This window comes from Homalodisca vitripennis, chromosome 4, assembly GCF_021130785.1.
Source record: "Homalodisca vitripennis isolate AUS2020 chromosome 4, UT_GWSS_2.1, whole genome shotgun sequence".
In the NCBI taxonomy this organism is placed as follows: domain Eukaryota; kingdom Metazoa; phylum Arthropoda; class Insecta; order Hemiptera; family Cicadellidae; genus Homalodisca; species Homalodisca vitripennis.
In genome coordinates, this window is record NC_060210.1 from 146,590,303 (window position 1) to 146,610,798 (window position 20,496).

Below are 20,496 nucleotides of genomic sequence, written 5' to 3' on the forward strand. Positions count from 1 at the left end.
GTCCTTTTACAGCCATTTAGATAAAACAGTATATCAAATTATGCAATAAATGTATTTTAATATTTTTCTGGTCGTGTGTTTTGTATAATTATACGTTTCTATAGCAATCTGACATTACCAAAAAGGGTAGGTCTCAGTTTTTCTAAGGGCATTAATAATCAAAGTATTTTTCGCCCTTCTCCCCCAACAAAAACTTATAAATAGTCAATTCATATTATCTTACTTTTTCATAGATGATACATTTTTGTAGGTTTCACAAATAAAATAATCTGATTTTTACATCCATATTTTATTAAAAGAGGGGCAATATTAATAGTCTTTAATAGAAAGAGGGGCATTATTAATTGTTAATTAATTTAAATTTTTACTTATAGCACAAAGGGTTTTGTACGACCTTTATGCTATACATAATCATAACACAGAAGTTGAATGAAATACTCCTGTAATTCCATACAGTATTTATTATCCTAAACGAGTGAAGGAAGAAAAAAATTATTCCTTTGAAACTCGTTCTAATTTTTTAGTTGGAGTAAATGCAAATACCCCAACTGGAGCATTTGTTCATTAAGACTGCAACTAACGTTGTACCTCTTGTTTTCATTATTAAAAAGAGTAAAATCTACTCATTTTTAGATAAGAATTGGAAGTTGCCTTGGATAATATAGAGGACAATAAAAAATAATTTATACATAGTCAAAACATGTTCTGTATTATTTACGCCATACTCGGGCGTTACCAAGCAATAACATTTATTGATAAGATTAATATATTTCAGCACAAAGTGCGTCAGGATCAGTCAGACAGTTAGATTTATTTTCACAAATCAGGCTTAACTTCTGTAACCAATTAAGAACTTCCTTACTAACTTAATTAAATTATGTCATCTTGCCTGAAAAGTTTTCGGACGCTCGTCAACAATGTAATATTGTATTGTTCATCAGATAGTACCAGAATAGTATAACGAAACTTTGTCTAAACCTATTTAAATTATGGTTTCAATATGTAATACATATGAATGAATTTTTTAAATGCTTTATTAATTTAGTTTGCTCTTCAAATTATTGATGTGAAATTTTGCTCTACAAATTTACACCATGGCGCTGGTAATACCCTACGGTTTACGAGATTTTAACTGGTTACCCTGTGTGATGAGATTTTGTTACCTTTTTCTTAAAATTGACTTTAATCGTAAAATTTCAAATTGTTATTACAGACGCACAGTACCATAAACCACTGAATAGCCCAATTGTTAGTTTATTAACTAATCTCTCTGTTACGTTGCACACCAACCAGTCCCATATGTACACTTTTCAGCCACAAGGGATCTCAGAACTTCAAAACACATGTACTAGAAATAAAGTTAATAGGTGCTACTAATAAAGTTAATCTTGTGTTAATCGTTCCTCGTGTAGATAACAGTTACAAAACTTTTATTTTCCAGTTGGTTTCTGATATTAAAAAACGGCCAAGTGCAAATTTTAATCATCATGTGTACTGCGTTTACATATGGTGTTGAGTTAGTAGCATGCTGTTACTTTTGTATGATAGGGTTTGGTTTTAAGAAGTTGCAATAGTACGAGAACATTCTGTAGAGTAACACCGTGTTGTCGTGTACTTAGCTTGAATACCAATGATTTTTCTAGGTTGTAATGAAGGAATATTAGCATTAAAGACACTGCACATAATTAGATAAGGATACACTTCTCAGGAACGTCCATGATAGACCAAACATCCAAATAGCAGTCAAACAGTGAAAAAAGGGAATAATTAAAATTGCACAAAGAATTTGGTCCCCAAAAAATCGTAAGTCTGCGCATGGAGAAATCTTCAAAATAAACATTGTCTGAAAATGCCATTAAATGGATCTAAGTTTAAATAAATACTAGTAGCAAAATAATGACTGACTCTTATTAATAGCTCAACTTTAATGATTAAGTATGATAATCGAGTTTCTCCTTCCATCATTATTTCTTACGTGACTTATCACAGCAGTTTAGTTTGGAGTGTAGGAGTAAAGTGACTGAAGTGGCAGATTATAATGATACCATTACACTAAGTGGAGGCTTTTACCAGTAATTATTGCTAACTGCGTGTCCCAAACAGTGTTTACCTGGAAGTTCAACTCCATTATTTCTTATCTCATTATACCAGCAGTTTAACGCCGCAGTGCAGTTGTCTAGAGTGTAGGGTGTAAGGGCAGAGTGACTGAAGCGGCAGATTATAATGATACCACTACAGTGAGTGGAGGCTTTCGCCAGTAATTATTGCTAGCTGTTTACCCTACACTGTTTTACCCCCAAGTGTAATTATATTTTTAATATTTCAAAGTAATTTTAGATATTGTAGTTTCAGTTAACTGGCTGTACCATTCATTAATTAGGTTACACTCTTCCCCATAAATACTGGTTTTAATATAAAATAGTAATTATCTTAGGACATTGCGCCAAGAATGAGCCGAATGAATGATTGAGTTAAGTACTTCTGTGTTGATTTTCGCTTAAGATAAACTGGAAAGTAAGTTTGGCGAAAACGAGTTAGTTTGTTTTCATTACAATCCAAGTTTGGTCGTTACGACCGCTTGGTTCGCAAAGGGAACACAATATTTAATGAATAAATCATTGTCATGTTCGCGTTGGTGCTTAATTTTGTTTTCGTTTGTATTATTCAAAGTACTATTAGTTCGTTTCACGATTTACAAGAACCACTGTAGTCTACTATAAAATAACTTGACAAAATAAATAGACTGTATAGTTTTGATTTACATTGAACATTTTAAAATATATATTCCAAATATGACTGTTCTGTATTTACGTCCAATTGTTATTCACAACCCGACCAGAGCTTCTTCGAATTGTACTGTTATCCGTCCAATGAGACAGAGAGAACCTAGACACTTGGAATTTGGTAGATAGGTTCAGGTAGTCCAAGAAAGCTCCCTATTAATGTTGGGGTCATAAGGTCATAGGGCAGTCCATATGTATGTATGTCCTTCTTCCGGCTATGTTATTATTTTTAGAGAAAGTTCTTAGAGACATGGAATTTAATACATAGGTAAAGTTTTTCTTGGTGCATGAAAGAGCTGTATTAATGTTAGGATCAAAAGTCAAAGGGCAGTCCATCCATATGGGCCATAACTCCTAGTATAACAGTCCTAGAGGTTTCTCTAAATATAACATGTACATAGGTCTCTCTTTATTCATTAAGAAAGAAGGGTCAAAGAGCAGTCCGGATGTCGTGCGATAACTCTTGCGGTCTCTTACGGTTCGATACTTCGTTAAATCGGTTTATTGAATATTTAATAATGAATCAAGTATTTAATTTTAGTAATTAATTATTTATGATTGAAGATACTTTAGAACGAACTACATGCTTTGTTTTTTTATCATGTAATTTTTGTGTTTGTTTTCTTATATACAGTTATAAAAAGATGACGGAAAGGTAAGAGAACTCTGGTTAACCTTGCTACTCCGGTACTCCGGTATGACGTAACTTCGGTCTTGTCAATACAGTAATGTGTTTAATTACTCGCTTGAGCGATTTGCATCCCACAACAAACGGCACGGTGCAGCGCAGCGGTACATGTTCATGCTAATTAGAGGAGCTACTTGTACGTACTATCGAGATTTCCTAGTAGTTTCAAGGCAAAGTTTACAAAACAAGCCTTTGAAAACTGGCAGGCTTTTTGTTTGAACGTCGGCTTTAATGGATCGGTGTACTTTCTTTGTTTATTGCCTTAGGCAAAGATCGGTTAAGAATCGTTACTGTAAATGAATCACCTGATTTAATTTCAAATCTGTAAGTAATGCCAAATTACACTATTAGGATGATTATTTCCAACTTTATAATAATTTACATGGAATTTAAAGCATAAAGGGGGTTATCGTATATATTCCTAGTGGTGGTTATATTTTTCTTTATCATAATTCTTTTAAATTACTGCTAAATTCGTACAGTCAATGTAATTTGAAACAAAAAATTAAAAAATTCAGCTGTAATGGAAATATTATTACATTAATTAATTCTTTAATGTACAAATAAATGTGGAACGTGTGTGGACAACTAGCGATGAGGGTCAAAACAATGACTAACTGTACAGTGGTTGCCTGCAGACTGGAAAATTTTGGCAATACGTATTTAGTTGGAAGACGTTTTTAACTGTTATACCGTAACATGTATAAAAAATTCGTATTTCTGGATTTTATATTATCAAAATTAGGTTCATTCAGCAATGTCAGCACTGAAATGGAGTACAAAGGGGTTATGCTTGTCACGAAACACAAATGTATTATTCAATTATAGTACCTCATCTCCAAAATAGTTAACAGTTATTAGTAAACATTTGAATTTCCAGTTCTCTTTTGAAATACATTTCTGGTACATTTTCTACAAAAAATAGAGAATACTTAAACGATTTGTTCACATTTGTTGACTTTACGCAGCTAATCGTCATCGTTACTACACTGTTGCAGTAACAAAGACACAAAAAACCCTTGTAAACACTGTATACTTTCTCTAGGGTAGTACATGCTTGCAAGCAAAGATTGTGTAATATTATTGATTTTTTATATTAAAATGGTCTTACTTTAGAGTTCATTAAAACTGCAGGTAAATACAGTGTATTATACGGCTGGTCGTATTCCCTTGCAGTTGTGTGTGAAGAGGGAGGGATCGGCGTGTATGTAAGTGTAAACACAGCCGCTATCCCTAATTGCTAACTTAGGAGGTGAAAGTTTTTAACAGTTAGATTCAGATGTGGAATTCACATAATGCACATACAAGTGAATATTTTGTCTCTTAGGCTCTTGATAATTATTTTATTTAGCCATAGTAAAATTGTGTGAGACTATTTTACGTACTTCACGTCGTTGACTAACCAACACTGTGACTAGTGTCTGCTTATCACACTTACTAACGAGAATAATTGCTTCTCAACAACTCATTCCCATAATTTATTGATATTGCCACTTGGTATTATTTGTAATCAATTGCACTAATTATGCTATATGTTAAAAGCCTATTATTAATTTTAATCAGGAATAGAGTCCTGTTGGTGGTATTCCAACCTATTGTTACCCACAGCTTCGTACATAATTTTGTAGGCTTTCCACGCGTACGAGCACTTCTGTTTCGACTCATAAATATTTCCAACGCCAATGATGAGATTGCGTTGTTGCCACGATCAAGAAAAAAGGGTCAAAGAGCAGTCCGGTTTATGTCAAGAAGTGTATATTTATAGCCATTGACGATTGCATTTTTTACTCAGGCCTTAGTTTATTTGTGCCATGGTTGATTTTGCCCGATCAAGAAAATGCCTATTTATATACATATACAGCTCTGAGAAGCCTACTTCTGTCATAGGACAACTAAGATTGGTTTCATAACACATTTATGGACCTTTAAAATTTATAATATAAGTTAGGTGGTAACTTTATCTTTGATATCTGTATTACAGTACTAACCACGCGTTGTATACAAATGTATAGTTTAAAGTATATTTTTATTAACATTTTTTTTTAATTTTCTTATCTGGATAGTTTATTACTCTGCACTAAACGTAGTTGTTACGGGAAGTGTTGTTACTATCAAGCTTACTAAAAGCTTTCAAAATTATAAATGTAAACGAATGAAAATAGTGGTTAAAATAATTAAACATATTGTTGAGCTATCATAAAGCAATGTTTAAACAGAACAGTTGATTACGTTTATCAGGCTCTTTCAATTAATAACATTTGTTTACTGTAATGCAGCTTAAGAGTGCTAGATGGGACTTTTCGCAATTTTAGAGATCTTTGGGCGTAGCACGGAGGAATTTTTTAAATAAGAATAGGCCTATATGTTATCCATGGACCCTATTAATGTCAATATAAAATTTCAGTATAATCTGTCCAGTAGTTTTTACGTGATTAAGGAACACACACACACACACACACACACACACACACACACACACACACACACACACACACACACACACACACACACACACACACAAAGACCATTTAATTTTTATATAATAGTATAGATAAATACTTGGTTAGAAAAACGTTGTTTAAATCAAGCAAATAGCTATAGTTTTATTAAAACATTCTGTTCTATTTTTGTTAATTACCTATCAAAATTTAACGTAAACCATGAAACACACTAGTTCTACTCATACGTTTACATTTTCTTTTCTTATGATAGAAGCATTGTGCAAGTAGCAGGGTTTTTCGGACATTTCTCGTTGTTTAGTGATACACGATTCAGTAATACTACATTTCGAGATCTACAATTTATCTCTTCTTCAGGTGGATAATTATTCTAACACATAATTGCAATCTAGGTTACAAACAATTTTTACTAAATCACGAATCACAACAAACATATTATTTGTCCATTCTATGCGCTATATCTCTAAAACATAAGCCACATAATAAAAACAAATTGATTATTATAACTGAAATAAATAATACAGGTCACAAATAGGTCTACAATTAACTACCAACCATTTACATCTAAATTGCAAATTTTGAAACGTAGAATAACTGGTTTCTTGTATCACTGGACGGTGACAAATGTCAAAAATCCTAAAACATAACAAATTCCTATATTTTTTAAGAATAATTTGTACTTATAAAAAATCTTTCTAGTCAAATATAAAAACATTTTAAAGATTTGGAGCAGTCTTAAATCAATATTTTTATTAAACTCTTTTTTAATCCTTATAATTTACCCTAGTAAGAAATAATACTTCATTTCTGTGTTTTCCTATAATCTATTGGGACGGAACGATGAAAAAATAAAATTGTGTTTATATTTTATTTTAAGCAATATTACTGACAACTTTTCGATAATTACCATTATTGACAAGAAAAAGCAAAATAAGTATAGTAAAGTAAGAATAAGGAAGCTCTGAGAAAACAAACTTTAATGAAAGCTGGATGTAGCCAGTTCATATTTTCTAACAATAAAATACTTTTGTCAGCAACAAGTTATTTAGTAGTGTTCTGATGACCTAAGCAAATCAAAATCTTTCTGTATGAGTTATATATGAGAAAAAGAGTTACAGTTATGTAGGTATGAACTAATTTATCATACTAGTTAACCATACTACATCCACTAATCAAAAGTTCGTGATGTTTTAACTGTGCTGATTGCAAGAATTTTGGAAAAGACTCTTACAACGAAACAATTTTAAATCTAAGCTGTATCGATCATCCCATATCAGATAAGGGTCTGCAAGAACCTTTAAATATGAACAATCTAAGAAATTTTATAATTCTTTTATTGAAGATTATTAAGTCGTGATTTAGGTCGTACTGTAAGAGCAGAGTTTTAATCTACGTATCTATACATTTCTCATCCTCAACTTGCACGTTTTTCAGTGCAACCATGTAAATCATCAGATCCCGTGTAATCTTGTTTTTTAATTACTGGTATAGTCACTGTAATAGGATAAGTTGTCGAAGTTGGTGGCTGTGCTAGTTCTGCTAATGAATAGGTATAGTTTAAATGAGTAGCATTATTTTGTTAATACTGTACCTGTTATGTAATATGTACTTACAGATTCTATTGGCAGAGCTTTAGCGAAGCCAATCACTCGTGGAGATGGAAAAATTTAATTTCTGTCTTTCCGTCTATCTGACTGTCCACAACGTATCTCAAAAACGAACTTACATTTACCCTTTAAATCGTGTATGAAGCTTCATTTCTATACTGGAGAACACTGAGTTCCATGTCACTTCATGGGATTTGGCTACGCTTTAGCGAATATCTTCACATTAGTCTTATGGGTATCCATGGTTGAAACGAAAGAATATCAGCATAAATAAATTTGTGAACAAACTCAATACACGTGCACATATTAACAGTAGCATAACTATCCCAACACATACAACATTATTTTAATGTGACTTGGAGTTTAGACCTTTATTATTTTAATATTTACAAGAAAACCAACTATTAAGTTATGTGTCAGTTGTGTTAGTTATGTGTCATTAGAACACATAATTATGTGAATGTACCATAGTAGCAGGCTATGTCGAGAAACACTTATATAATATACACATAAGCGAGTTTTAGAACAAACAGAAGTAGAACATACATTTCCTGATCTGTAACACAAGATTGACCTTGCTACATTGTAACTGCTGTGTATATATCTGAGTGTAGAATTTAGTCGCCAGGAAGCCAGTCACCATGCGGGTTCTCCTCGTCCTATTCATCGTATTCTGTGCTTTGCACATTGCCACCGTGAGTCTACATAGAGATATTTGATATTAATAATTATACACAATTAATATCATGTGGTTGTGAAATTTTGTAATTTTTTTATCATATAGACACAAAGATTATTTAGTATTACTTTGTGTGAGATTATTACTAGTGCAAAGTAATTTATGAATATTACAGTCACTCATTATCCCATTTATAGTTTACAGTAATTAATGAAACCACAAAGTAATTCCTTAAGGCATTTTAATTCCAAAAATAGTTGTCAAAAACGTGACGTGACGCCATTATTTTTTTTCATCAAGCAAGCAACGACATAATTTTCTGAAAACCCTGTTAACCATTAAAAATTCTTTAAATGCCACTTTTACCAAACAACACCTCCAGAAAATTATGGGCAAATAATTCTTTCTATAGAAAAATATCACTAATTTTTCAAATGTATGGTACAAGATTCTTGGAGAAAAGTCAGAACCACATATTATTACAGATTAAACTATATACCCCAAGAATACTTGGTCATATACGGGATAAAGAAGAGGTAGGTCATCACGCTGGACTTGATTTAATTTTTATTCTATGATTCATGTTTCATATGTAATTTGAAAACGTACCATAAATAGACAAAACAAGGGTTTGGAGGAAATAAAAAAGTAATTGTATGACTCTAGGTGAGGGAGCAGTTCTTGTAACCACTCAATTTAATCGGCTAAGTTCATTCTTATTTCTGAGTTTTTATTACCTTGAAAATTAAATTATTTTATTTTAATTTCTAGTTTTTTTGGTTTTTCTGGTTAAGAAGTTGTACAATATAAGTGTTTTTGATGACTAAAACCTATTTCTGATTTTCTGTGTACGATATGTTGCCATATCTGGTTATGTTTATGATGCAGTAGCCTTGTTTTGAAAAGAGCGTTGTTTGTAATAGCTTAGTTGTTCTTTTACGTTCTGGAGTGTTTTTACGTGCTTTTATGTATGATGCCTAGATCATCCCACATTCGTGCTATTTTAAAAAGTATGAAAGGTCAGGGTGGTAGGCCTAGCCAAATAACCAAGCCTTGCGCCACCTATCTACTCCTAAGCCTGGATCTTCAACACAGCCTATTTTATAATTTGAAAAATTGTAAGCGGGGCCTCAAATATTAAAGAACTTTTTAAGAACACCAACCAGAGATAAATGTTGCTAAAAGAAACCTTGAGGATGAAATAGAAGCCATATAGAGTGAATCTGGACTCTCATATGAAGCTGACATGTACTAAAACTATATAAATAGATAAAAACTGTTGTTTATTTATTTTTATTATAAAAATGAAAATTTCTCAAAAAGTACACAAGATACAGACCTGAAATTTGTACCATACATTCAATATATTATTCCAAAGAAAACTGAGTTTCTAACTCATTGAACATTTTAACAAAGTGAGCAAAACATATCATCAGAGTAAATGCATATTTTAAAACTTGTTATTTTGTTTATTTATTTATAATTTTAAAAATTAAACAGAATTTAAAATAAACAGTAGGTTTATAACATAATAGGATATATGTGTTAAATATATTAAGTTATTAAGTTTATTAAGTTTTATTAAGTTTAAGTTTATTAAGTATTATTAAGTTAAGTTATTATGTTATGCTTGAGAAATCTCCCTTTAAAGGTTTACAAATTAACAAGTGTTTAACAAGTAAAAGTGTACCGGTATGCAATACCCCTTTAAATGTTTGATTCCACTATTTCTCTCCTCAACACAACTTTAAAGATCTTTATTTATGACCATTTTATTAATTTTCTGTATATATAATAATAATGAGTGCGTAAATAAGTGTACGTATTTATTTATATTAGTTTTTATAGCGCTGTAAGACTTTACAAATTGTTTTCTCAAGAATAATATATATCGATCATTGGCCGACTTGTGGTTAAAACTCTTCAAATCAAAATTGCCATCGGTCAACTTGCATGTGATGGCAAATTCTCAAAAATTAGAAAGTTTCATAGTAACAAACTCAGATGTAGGATTATTATATTCCGGCCATAGGCGTTTGCAGCCACTTCCAATTGTACCTGGGACTATTTTATGATTTCTCTTTATTCTTTTTCTAATCTGTTTCATAACCGTCTCTTTGATATTATATTTAATGCATTGGCTTACCATAGTAGTTTCCTTTATCAAAATATACTTTTCTATATTTCATTCCGTCCTCTCTGTGAAAATAGGAGAAAACCCGGCGTTGGTCTCTAACAGTAACTACTCATAGTACAATACGATTTTCATTTATGTTTTTCTGATAAATAATTGTTTAAGCTCTAAAGTATGTAAACTGGTATTATATTGTAGGCTTTATTGGACAAGAAGAAGATGACCGCCATCCTCACCAAATGTAAACAGCAGACACACGCTACTGAAGGTACAAACACAATATCATTTATAACGCTATTTGTCAACATATACCAAAGGTAATATAACATTTCATGCATAACGCATAACATGCATTTTCGGATTTATTACAGCAGCAAGTTTTATGAAGCCCTAACTGGGAACCATAAGTTGAAGGTGCAAAATCATAAATTGGTTCGCTGCAATTATGAGAACACAATTGAGTATATATATAATATATTATATACCGGGTGAGTTTTTTTTTAAGTGATCCAATAGCTAACTTTTTAATTACACGACTTAGCACCACACTTTAAATTAGGAACTTGCTTCAATTTTAAGAGATACACTTTCAAATTTTTTCCATTTTCCAATATGGCGGCCAACTTTAAAATCTTTTATGGAACACCCTGTATTTTATGTTGTTTTTTAGATTCTACTCTATAAAATAAGACATTTTTGCTTATGAGTTTTTCAATATCTCTAATGGTTCAGGAGCTACGTGGACTGGAAGTTTTCATCCTAAACTATATAGATATACATTTATCTTAGGTAGACAGTTCAGGTTTTAAATAGTTGATTTAGTAATTAAATCAATACTAGGAAGAGCATTACTAAATATTTGTTGATCAATAAAAATGTCAAGGACTGAGCGTTAGTGAAAAAACTTGTCCCGGTATCCATTTAAAGCATTGAGGAATATCACTACGGAATAATTAATTATACTATCAAGGAAACTGACCAGAAAGTTTTCCTTATAAGACGTCAATGTTTTATCTCGATAAATGAAACATGTTCTGCTGTAGCAAGTAAATATCTGGTTGTCAACCAAATAACCTTTTATTTTGCTCACTATTATTTATGCAAGTGCGATCAATAAGAAAACTAGTTCACCTTTATACTGCATAACATGAATAGCTATGAGCTACTGTGTATGTATTATAATACATTTGTAATGTATATCTCTGTTTTTCTTATAGTAATTTCAAAGAATTCTAATGAACTTTTAGGAGTAGATAGTCATGATTCATGAAGAATGCCAAAATATAATTTTTTATTTTAAAGTTTATAATGTTTTCTGAACATATTTTTGCCACCTTAATCATGCAACTTTACCTTCTTGGTAGCCCAAACCTTTCAGCTCTTGCTTCTTCAAACGTCGTGAAACATGTTTTGTTTTATTCTGACATCACAACAGTTCAAATAAAGATCTTTTGGCAGGAATACTATAATAATAGTAAACAGTTCTGAGCAGAACCAGGAAACTCAATTCAAACTAAATCTATCTTTTATTGTTACTGTCGAAGTTTATTTACTCAATTAAAAATTGTCTATTCCTAGTATGTATTGTATTCGTATGTACTTAATTATAATAGCAAGTAGTACGCCACACTACATGTCGCGTAACAGCCTCCCCTGAGGTTGCATGCAAAATTGTAAGTATATAAGATTTCATTAGGCTACAAATACTCTTATCTTACATGTTAAAATAGCATATATAATAGTACTCAGTGTGCATACAAATTTAATTATTTTACGAATTTCTCGTTGCTGTATGGTTACCTATAAGACCAATATAAAAATGTTCACTAACGATCAGCCAAATTCCGTGAGTGACATGCACTATCATCAGTCTCGATGTTGCCTATATAGAATACAGTTCTAAGCAAAATTTGAAGTCTATAGTTAGTTCAATTCGTCCTTAAGGTATCGTCTGGACAGGCAGACAAAAATTTTTTGTCTTTTGGGGCCGGAATTTCGGTTTGTTTTGTATAAAAACTGTAATGAGTATTATCACGCTGCTCTTAAGAGTCGGCTGTGCTGAAGACTATCTTGACTCCATAAGAACAGTGTTAAAACTCAAAACTTTTTATATGCTTAGTCATATAATATAACAAATGCTTTATATTAAATTATATAGTTAGTGTGTATTTAACTGCTTTTTAGTTATCTCGATATTTTTATAGGTTACTCAGAAAAATAATTTCACACTTTTGTGTACTTCGTCTTTTAAATATTAAAAAAGAATACACCTTACCCAAAAATCTAAGATTCGTTTGTATGCGTATTAATTACATACCTATTTAAAATGAGACATCTCGCATAACGCTACGACCAAAATAAGAATATAAAAGTGCATGCGGTTTAACATTGTACTTAATTGGAGAAAACTGAAGGTTCATTATATCCTCTTAATTCTATATTTATAGCTTGTACTGTTTATATATAACGATATATAATGTTGCATTACAATGTAAGCTTACAATATGTAATCCCTATAACCAAGTTATTATGGTCGACTCAATAATACATTTTAAGAAGCAAACCACCATTTAACTTACAAAATATTGAATGAAACCTACATAGATAAAATAAAAGTTGCAAGAGTAAATTTAACAGCCATCCACTTACTCTGTTTAAATCGCTCTTAAGTGCTCTGAGAGAGAAACTTTACTCTACCTCAATCTATCCCCATCTAGGAAACATCTTTAGCACATCTTTACTTGCGTCAGAGAATTATACGTTTAAATTACTTCAGTTTTAGTCTCCTTTATTTGTAGGCAATAATTGATTGAATAATAATTGTTACTGCCCTAACTCACTTTACTACATTATTTTGTACAATTTGTTAATTATTTTCTATTCGTTTGTAGCAATTTAGGAGGCATACGAAATTCATCGTTCATATTGTGATACAACTATCATAAATTGGAATAGAACATCCGAAACGCTCCTTCAGCTGAAATGCGCAGTTGTTTTATTAGTATTAAATAAACAAAATTAAACTTAATGAAGGATCTCGGAACATTGGAAAAAGATTAATTTGATATCACTCGTAAATGAATACACATTTTCCAATGTTAGTTTAATTCTTGCGAGGCCTTTCGGAATCAATGATTCTATCATCAGGCAACTTCAAAAAATTACCTTAAAACAGAATGTATATATTTCAAAACTTAGAAACTTAAATCTGTGTTTTACCAAATTATATGGTGTCTGAAATATAATTAGGCCTATTTAATTTAAAACGTACCTAATATGCATTCTTTTAGACTAAAGTCTGAAATTTGTTTTATTCTCTTCCAGGTACAAGCCTAAAGATTTTCCAACTTATCTTACTTGTAATCATAGAGAAAGCCAGCTCTTATACCATTCACTAACTAGGCGAGATGTCAAAATCTTTCATGATTGATTTTATATAATAAAAAAAAAAAAAAAAAAAAAAAAAAAAAAAAAAAAAAAAAAAAAAAAAAAACATGATAGACAGTATCCAAATTTAAATTTGAGGTAGGAACAGTGAAACTTATAACATCAAAAGACGAAGACTGAAGTCAGCAGCAAATGCAATATCTTCGCCCTCTCGTTTGAGGAACGTAAGATATTTTAATACTAAAAAAAGCTCCGGGTTGTATAGAATATCTCATGAACATTTTAGCGAGTAAACAGCCTGACTAAAACAGATTTCAAAAATTAAGATACAAGGGAAAATATGTGGTTTTAAGAGACAATTTACATTATTGAACCTAATAGGCAAGGTGTAATGAAGCTTATCAACTCTCTGAAATGCTTTGAAAGTAGAGAAAAAAAAACCAGAGAATGTATACATCCATTGATTTGAATATAAAAAGCTTTAGAGGATGTATTCATCTAACCCAGATAATCTGTCAGTAAACAAAGTTTTTTTCGAACATATTCAATACAATATATAATACAGGATGTGGTAAACCCCGATCAGATATCTGTTCCACCTGTTTTATCTTAGCAAAAATAATCAAGCGAGAAAAATATCCATTTCTTAATAATTACTGATGATAAAAAAAGAGTTCATAGATTAAAATATGAGGCATATTACAAAACTCTACAAGACAAAAATATAAACTGTGTATTTTCTCTTTTGACTGCCCAAAAACTCCCTTTGCCATAAGTGCCAGATCAGATAACTTATTGTAGCCGACAAATTTATGTCTAGAACTTCACAGTTGTAGTTTCACGGCAAATCTGAGTTTCATAAATCGAATGTGATGTTATATTGCTGAACAGAGAATTCAGTATAGATTCAGACAAAATATCGTCCACTTAGTTCCATTGATTAGGAGAATTAGGAAAAAGTAGGCATAGTTTCCGTTGGATGCGCCGGACAAAATAAAAACTCCGCCATCATAGCCATGGCCAATTATTGGCTGGTAATAAAAATCCGTAAACATTGTCAGCAAAGGCAGCATTGTCCTTGGTTTCAAATATTGTGTTAATAATAGCACATTCAAGCCAGCCAATCAGTTGCATTTTAAAATTCAAGAGGATTTGTGTAAATATTTTACTCGAACAAAAGTCTCAAGAAACCGTTTGGTTACCCAAAAGCTACAGAACGTGAAGAAGCGAATGTACCAGCTATAGCTCACTGTTTTGTCCCGGAAAACCTTCAAGAGATGTTGTTCCGGAGCCCATTCCAGAAACAAACATTCTTAGCAATGCAAAAAAGAATGATGTCAAAAATCTCTTATTTAAACATCGTGAAAAAAATTGGTATTATGTGGAAGATCTATAGTCTTTTTTTTGGGGGGGGGGTTAGAAGGAAATCAGCCGATAGAAAGGAATCAGTCGTCTGAGTTACCTGATGATGATCCTATTTTGATTGTTTAACCTAAAAAATATTATATCATTTAATTTGTATATTGTATTTATATAGGAGGAATAACAAACCTTTTTGTACCACAACTGGAACCTATTTTCAATACCTTTAATACCAACATAAAGGGAAATATGCCTTTGATTTGAAAACTCACTAATTCTAAGTCGTTAGCCTACAGGTCAAAACTTTTTAACTCCAGACGTGAGTGTCAAAACTTTCTAACTCCGAAATTTATATTATAATTTTTAAAAAAACACAGTGTAAGTTTTGCTACTATATTATTTATAATAACGTTTACCATATTATAATATTTATTATAACAAAGGTTTTCTATGATTATTTTTTTAAATAACCTTTAATTAATTTTTTTAATTAGTCATTAATTTGATTCCAAACCATAAATAAGTAACTAAAACAGATTTTTGCGATTTCCAAAATTGTTATGTTTGGAGTTAGTGAGTTTTGATTCTACGTCCCTCATATATTATAATGTATAAAACTAGGGAATAACCGATATGTATGCAAAAGAAAACTACAATAATTATATTGTAAGTTCTAAAATAACTATACATTATTGTTTATGAATTTATGAGTCGCAATAGAAATATTATAAATTATTTTAAACGTTTCTTACCTATTACTATAGAAACTATACGTGAAAAATTAATTAGTAACTTTTAAATTAATATTCACTAAACCTAAAAAGGTAGTCTTTCCATATAGCTGTACTACAAAAAATGTATCAACAAATCTCCTCCATGTCAAATTTTTGTCAACACTATAAACCAAATAATTCTTTGTAAAGTTATTTATTGTTATTAATTATACATAACAATTGTTGCAGACTTTAAAATTTATAACGCAACATTGTTGTTTTTATGGATTAAATTATTTTATTTTAGTATCATAAAAAAGAAACTAAGATGTATTGAATTGTAGCTATTTAGAATTACATTATTCGTAACACGTTTTTAGGTTTTGCCCAATAAAATAGTAATGTCTTTGTAAAGTCTACATATTCAGGTACAAGAAACGTGTTTTTTTATACAAGAAATGATTATATCGCATCCCATTATAATCTTATTGCTTGGACATTGAACTTTTACCGGAGGTTGATCATTACATAAAGTGACGTTGATGTTTCAAAAAATATTATATCAATAACGATCGTGTATTTCTAATCCAATATAACTTATACACGATAACGTTTAAGCGTCTATCTTGATTGTTGCCATGATCAAAATTTAAGTCAACAATCATCGATTACAAATGCATTTCTAACACAAGCAATAGAGAACCATTATGATTACGTAAATAGTCAATAATCTTCTGTTTGTTTTGGAATTAAAACGAAATTTCATATCGAACTTACAGTTACAAACCACTACTATTTTATTAAGCTAAAGAGATGAAAATTATATTTCAGATGTTGGCGAAGTCGTAAACAAAGAAAAGTTACCAACTTCACCAGAAGGAAAAGTAAGTAAAACTTTAGTTACGTGGCATATTGGAGTGTTTATGATGTTCATAAAAAACTTAATAACCTTAACATTTCTTTGAAATTTTATGCATCATATACATTAGTTAGTGTTTTTTGATGTTCAACTGATTACAACCTTAATAATCCACTTTCTCGAAAAGTACGTGTAAATGTTATAAATGAATAGGTTGTACAGTAAATAGTTCCTATATTAAAATTTTGTACTTTGCTACTTTTATAAGGGTTGTTTGTGTAGACATCTAGTGAAATCAACGTTTATTTATTCAAGATATTTTGTTACAACTTTTAATTCACAGCATGTTTATAAATAAGGAGAAATACGTTATATATATATATATATATATATATATATATATATATATATATATATATATATATATATAATTTGCCGGGTGAATGTGCTACCATTACACCACAGAGCCCTCACTTTTTACGATAGAATTATTTTGTATTTGGCCGTATCTGTCACATATGCGTTTAAATAACCAAACTAACATATGATCGGAAGACCAAATACCTGTCAAATGACTTTTATTTACTTTAAATGTGTAAAAATGGCAATTTCCTTATTATTAATTTCAATAAACATTGAATAGCAAAAAGTACTTGCTTGGACACTTTTATCCCGGTGAAGAATATATACATGAATAAAATCAAATGAATGTAAATAATGGTTCTGTGCACTCAGGACAAATTCAACATTGAAAGTTTTGTTAAAAATCATTAATCAACCAATATTTGGTTAAGGTGTTCTGTACACAGGGTTTTCATTGTAGAATAATTCATATAATAATAGTTTCAGACTCTTTAACAGTTGTTATTATATTATTTATTAACTCCATAAACTTAAAATATAGACGAAAATGTGTATTTATCAGTGTGATCACAATTCTTAACAATCATTAATTACTTTCGGTTGGCCCCACTAGGTTGAGGATTTTTCAAAACGAGCCCTTTTATATTTGTTACTAACCAAGTGTCATTTCAAGGTAAGAGACTTGGTGAAAAGACAGCAAGAATGAAGGGTGTAACATGCTGTTTTAATATTAGTTAGGGGAATGTTCACATAGCTCTAGTGATAAAACAGCGAGGAATTGCCATTACATTTCAAGATATCGATGTTGTAAAAATAAATGAACAAACAGAAAATGAAAAACATAGTCCCATACCTTTAATCTTTCATAATATAATAATTTTACTTTCTAAGTAGTAGTGTTTTAAAAACGTATACTTAAGTAAAGATAAAATTATTATGTTATGTTCACATACTAAACACTGCTCTTAAAATTAAAAGAATATGTATATGCTTTTTAAACGTTGCTTTTATCACAATTTAAGTTATTTCAGTATGATATTTGATCATATTTGCACCATACTTGTATACATATTACACCGTATAACGTCATGACGATATTTTACAGAATAAGTTAAATAACATAGAATACGGAAATATTGTGTTTAAAATACTTTCTCAATAAAACTTTGCTAACTAATATTTTTGTTTCAGTGTATGATGCACTGTGCACTTGAAGCGTCAGGGATGGTGAGTTCAATGTTGTCTGTTGGTTCAAAGAAAATATTTGCTTGTTCAGCTCGAAAACTCCATTATTTTCTGTGGTGTGTCCTGCCAACGAAAATGTTTACACTTCACTAGAGACCTCTTTGCGACGATTGGAGACACATTCAGTTTGTATCCTTGTTTATTTTTTTGAACCAGATTTTGATCACTTGGATTTCAAATATCATTTATAACAACACTGTACGATTATTATCAATATATTCCGTTAAATGAATACGGAATATATTTTTTAATTAGGCCTAATATTTTGATAAAATATAGACATTTAAAATGTATTACATAAGAAAAACTTGTTTAACAACTTTGGATATGTTAATATAAACAAATATTATTATTGGGCTATAAAATATTTTATTTTTTTCTTATAGAATACAACACTAAAAAAGTTTTAATAAATTTACTTAAGAGGTATACAGTCCCATCCACCTTACTTTGTATAGGCCTTTGTGGTACGCTGTTAGTAAAAGCCATATAATTACATTTTTCAAAATCCAAATACAAATTACAAGTAACTTTACTAACTTTTGCTGGTTTTAGCAAATATTAAACTAATCCTAAACCACCCTAAAAAAAATATTCCCCCAGTTCTGAATTTAAAAAACCTATAAATGTTTAATGATTTCAATATTAAATAAAATTCTAAATCTATAGAAACATTTCCTTTTTTTTTGAACACAAACTTGAAGATCTTGGATTCTAAAAAAATCCTGGTTATACAACAATATTAACATAAATTATAATAACAGACAAACATCATAACTGTTTGTAAACATTTGTGAACATTTTGTACCACATTCTAGCTATCCAACTATAACGAAAAATCGCTTAGTTATCAACAACTTTAAGCAAATTTGTTAATTATTTATGATTTTCGTAACATGCGACTGATTGATATGTTATAAATACATCCCGTTCATTTTCATTGTAATTACTGGTTAGTAACAACAGATATTATTGTACTTATTTTAATGTGTCATTAAAATTATAATTAACTTATGTCTGATGGTATGTTTCACTTCTCTATTAAAAAAAAAAATACAGGGTGTTTCAGACCACCCTATAGCAGCCAAACAAACCGAGTTGTATAATTCGTGTCAACATATACCTCTACTTTTGACCTCAAATAATTCAGTAAAATTATTTTTAACTCGGAAATGTTTTCCCACAAGGGCACTTTTTGAAAAGGTAGTGGTCGTTTTTTGAAAAATTTCAAATGGGAGCATAGGTCATGTGGTACCTCATTTTAAAAGTCTATTTACCGTGGGTATTTTGACAAAAACTTAATATTATGCTTATACATGTTTACAGGATGTGAAAAACTGTCTTTAATTTAGATGTTAACAGTAACTTCTGCTCTCAGCCACCCTTAAGACGTAGGCACACCAATTTTTTGTATAATGTTTTTTACGTACCCTATCAGGAAATATGGAGTGGCTAACGTTTACTTCTGAATCTAAATTTAAAAATTCATGAAACATTAATTAATTAATTAAAAACGCCAAAAGTAAAAAACTGTAAATGGGAAACTATGCTGCAACATACTCGTAGACCATTTTTAATCCTATTAAGGACAAAGTGATTTTTGTGTTTGTATTTTTTCTATCATGTGGCCGTTTAATAATAACGCTACAACACTTTACTTTAATATGTTTGTTTTGAAATAAAAACACTAATTACTGTTTTCAAACACAGGGAAAACCTATACCGTAATCTCTACTGATCTAAATCTATTTATAGATACTGCACCGGTGGTCTGAAACACCATGTGTAAGACTTTTAACAAAATAAGTTAACAATAATAGTTCAAGGCAGCATAGACTATTCCAGATCATTATAAAAGTTGAATTAAATGATTTGCTTGTAGATGACTGGTAACAGAGTGAACATCATTGCGATATCAGAGTTCTTGGTGGAACGCTATGCAGGCAACAACACCTTGCTGGAACAGGCTGCGAAGGCAGTGGCGATATGCAGTTCACAGTTGGCTGGTGAGTAGTGAGTTTCGACCGCGTAACCGCCGCGCCCGCCGCAGTGATCATAACTCTGGTTTATCTCTTCCACGGTTCGATAAAATTGAGATAAGTAAATTATTTTTACATTTCCCTAACCCTGCACTATTTACTATTTTTAATACGAATGATTCTTTTCATTAACTATCTACAAAATCCGACAAAGATTACTAAATTTCTATATAAATAA

The 20,496-nt window shown here is 30.6% G+C and overlaps 1 protein-coding gene across 1 annotated transcript in view; it reads left to right on the top strand.

Annotated features, from left to right (window-relative positions):
* The first annotated feature begins 8,105 nt into the window (after nt 1-8,105).
* Nucleotides 8,106-20,496, top strand: part of LOC124361501 — a 32,461-nt gene continuing 20,070 nt past the window's right edge. The window contains exons 1-5 of the mRNA XM_046815558.1: nt 8,106-8,232; nt 10,549-10,618; nt 16,644-16,696; nt 18,226-18,261; nt 20,162-20,285. Coding sequence (XP_046671514.1) covers nt 8,179-8,232; nt 10,549-10,618; nt 16,644-16,696; nt 18,226-18,261; nt 20,162-20,285 — 337 coding nt within the window. The 5' untranslated portion in view covers nt 8,106-8,178. The remainder of the gene's footprint in view (nt 8,233-10,548; nt 10,619-16,643; nt 16,697-18,225; nt 18,262-20,161; nt 20,286-20,496) is intronic.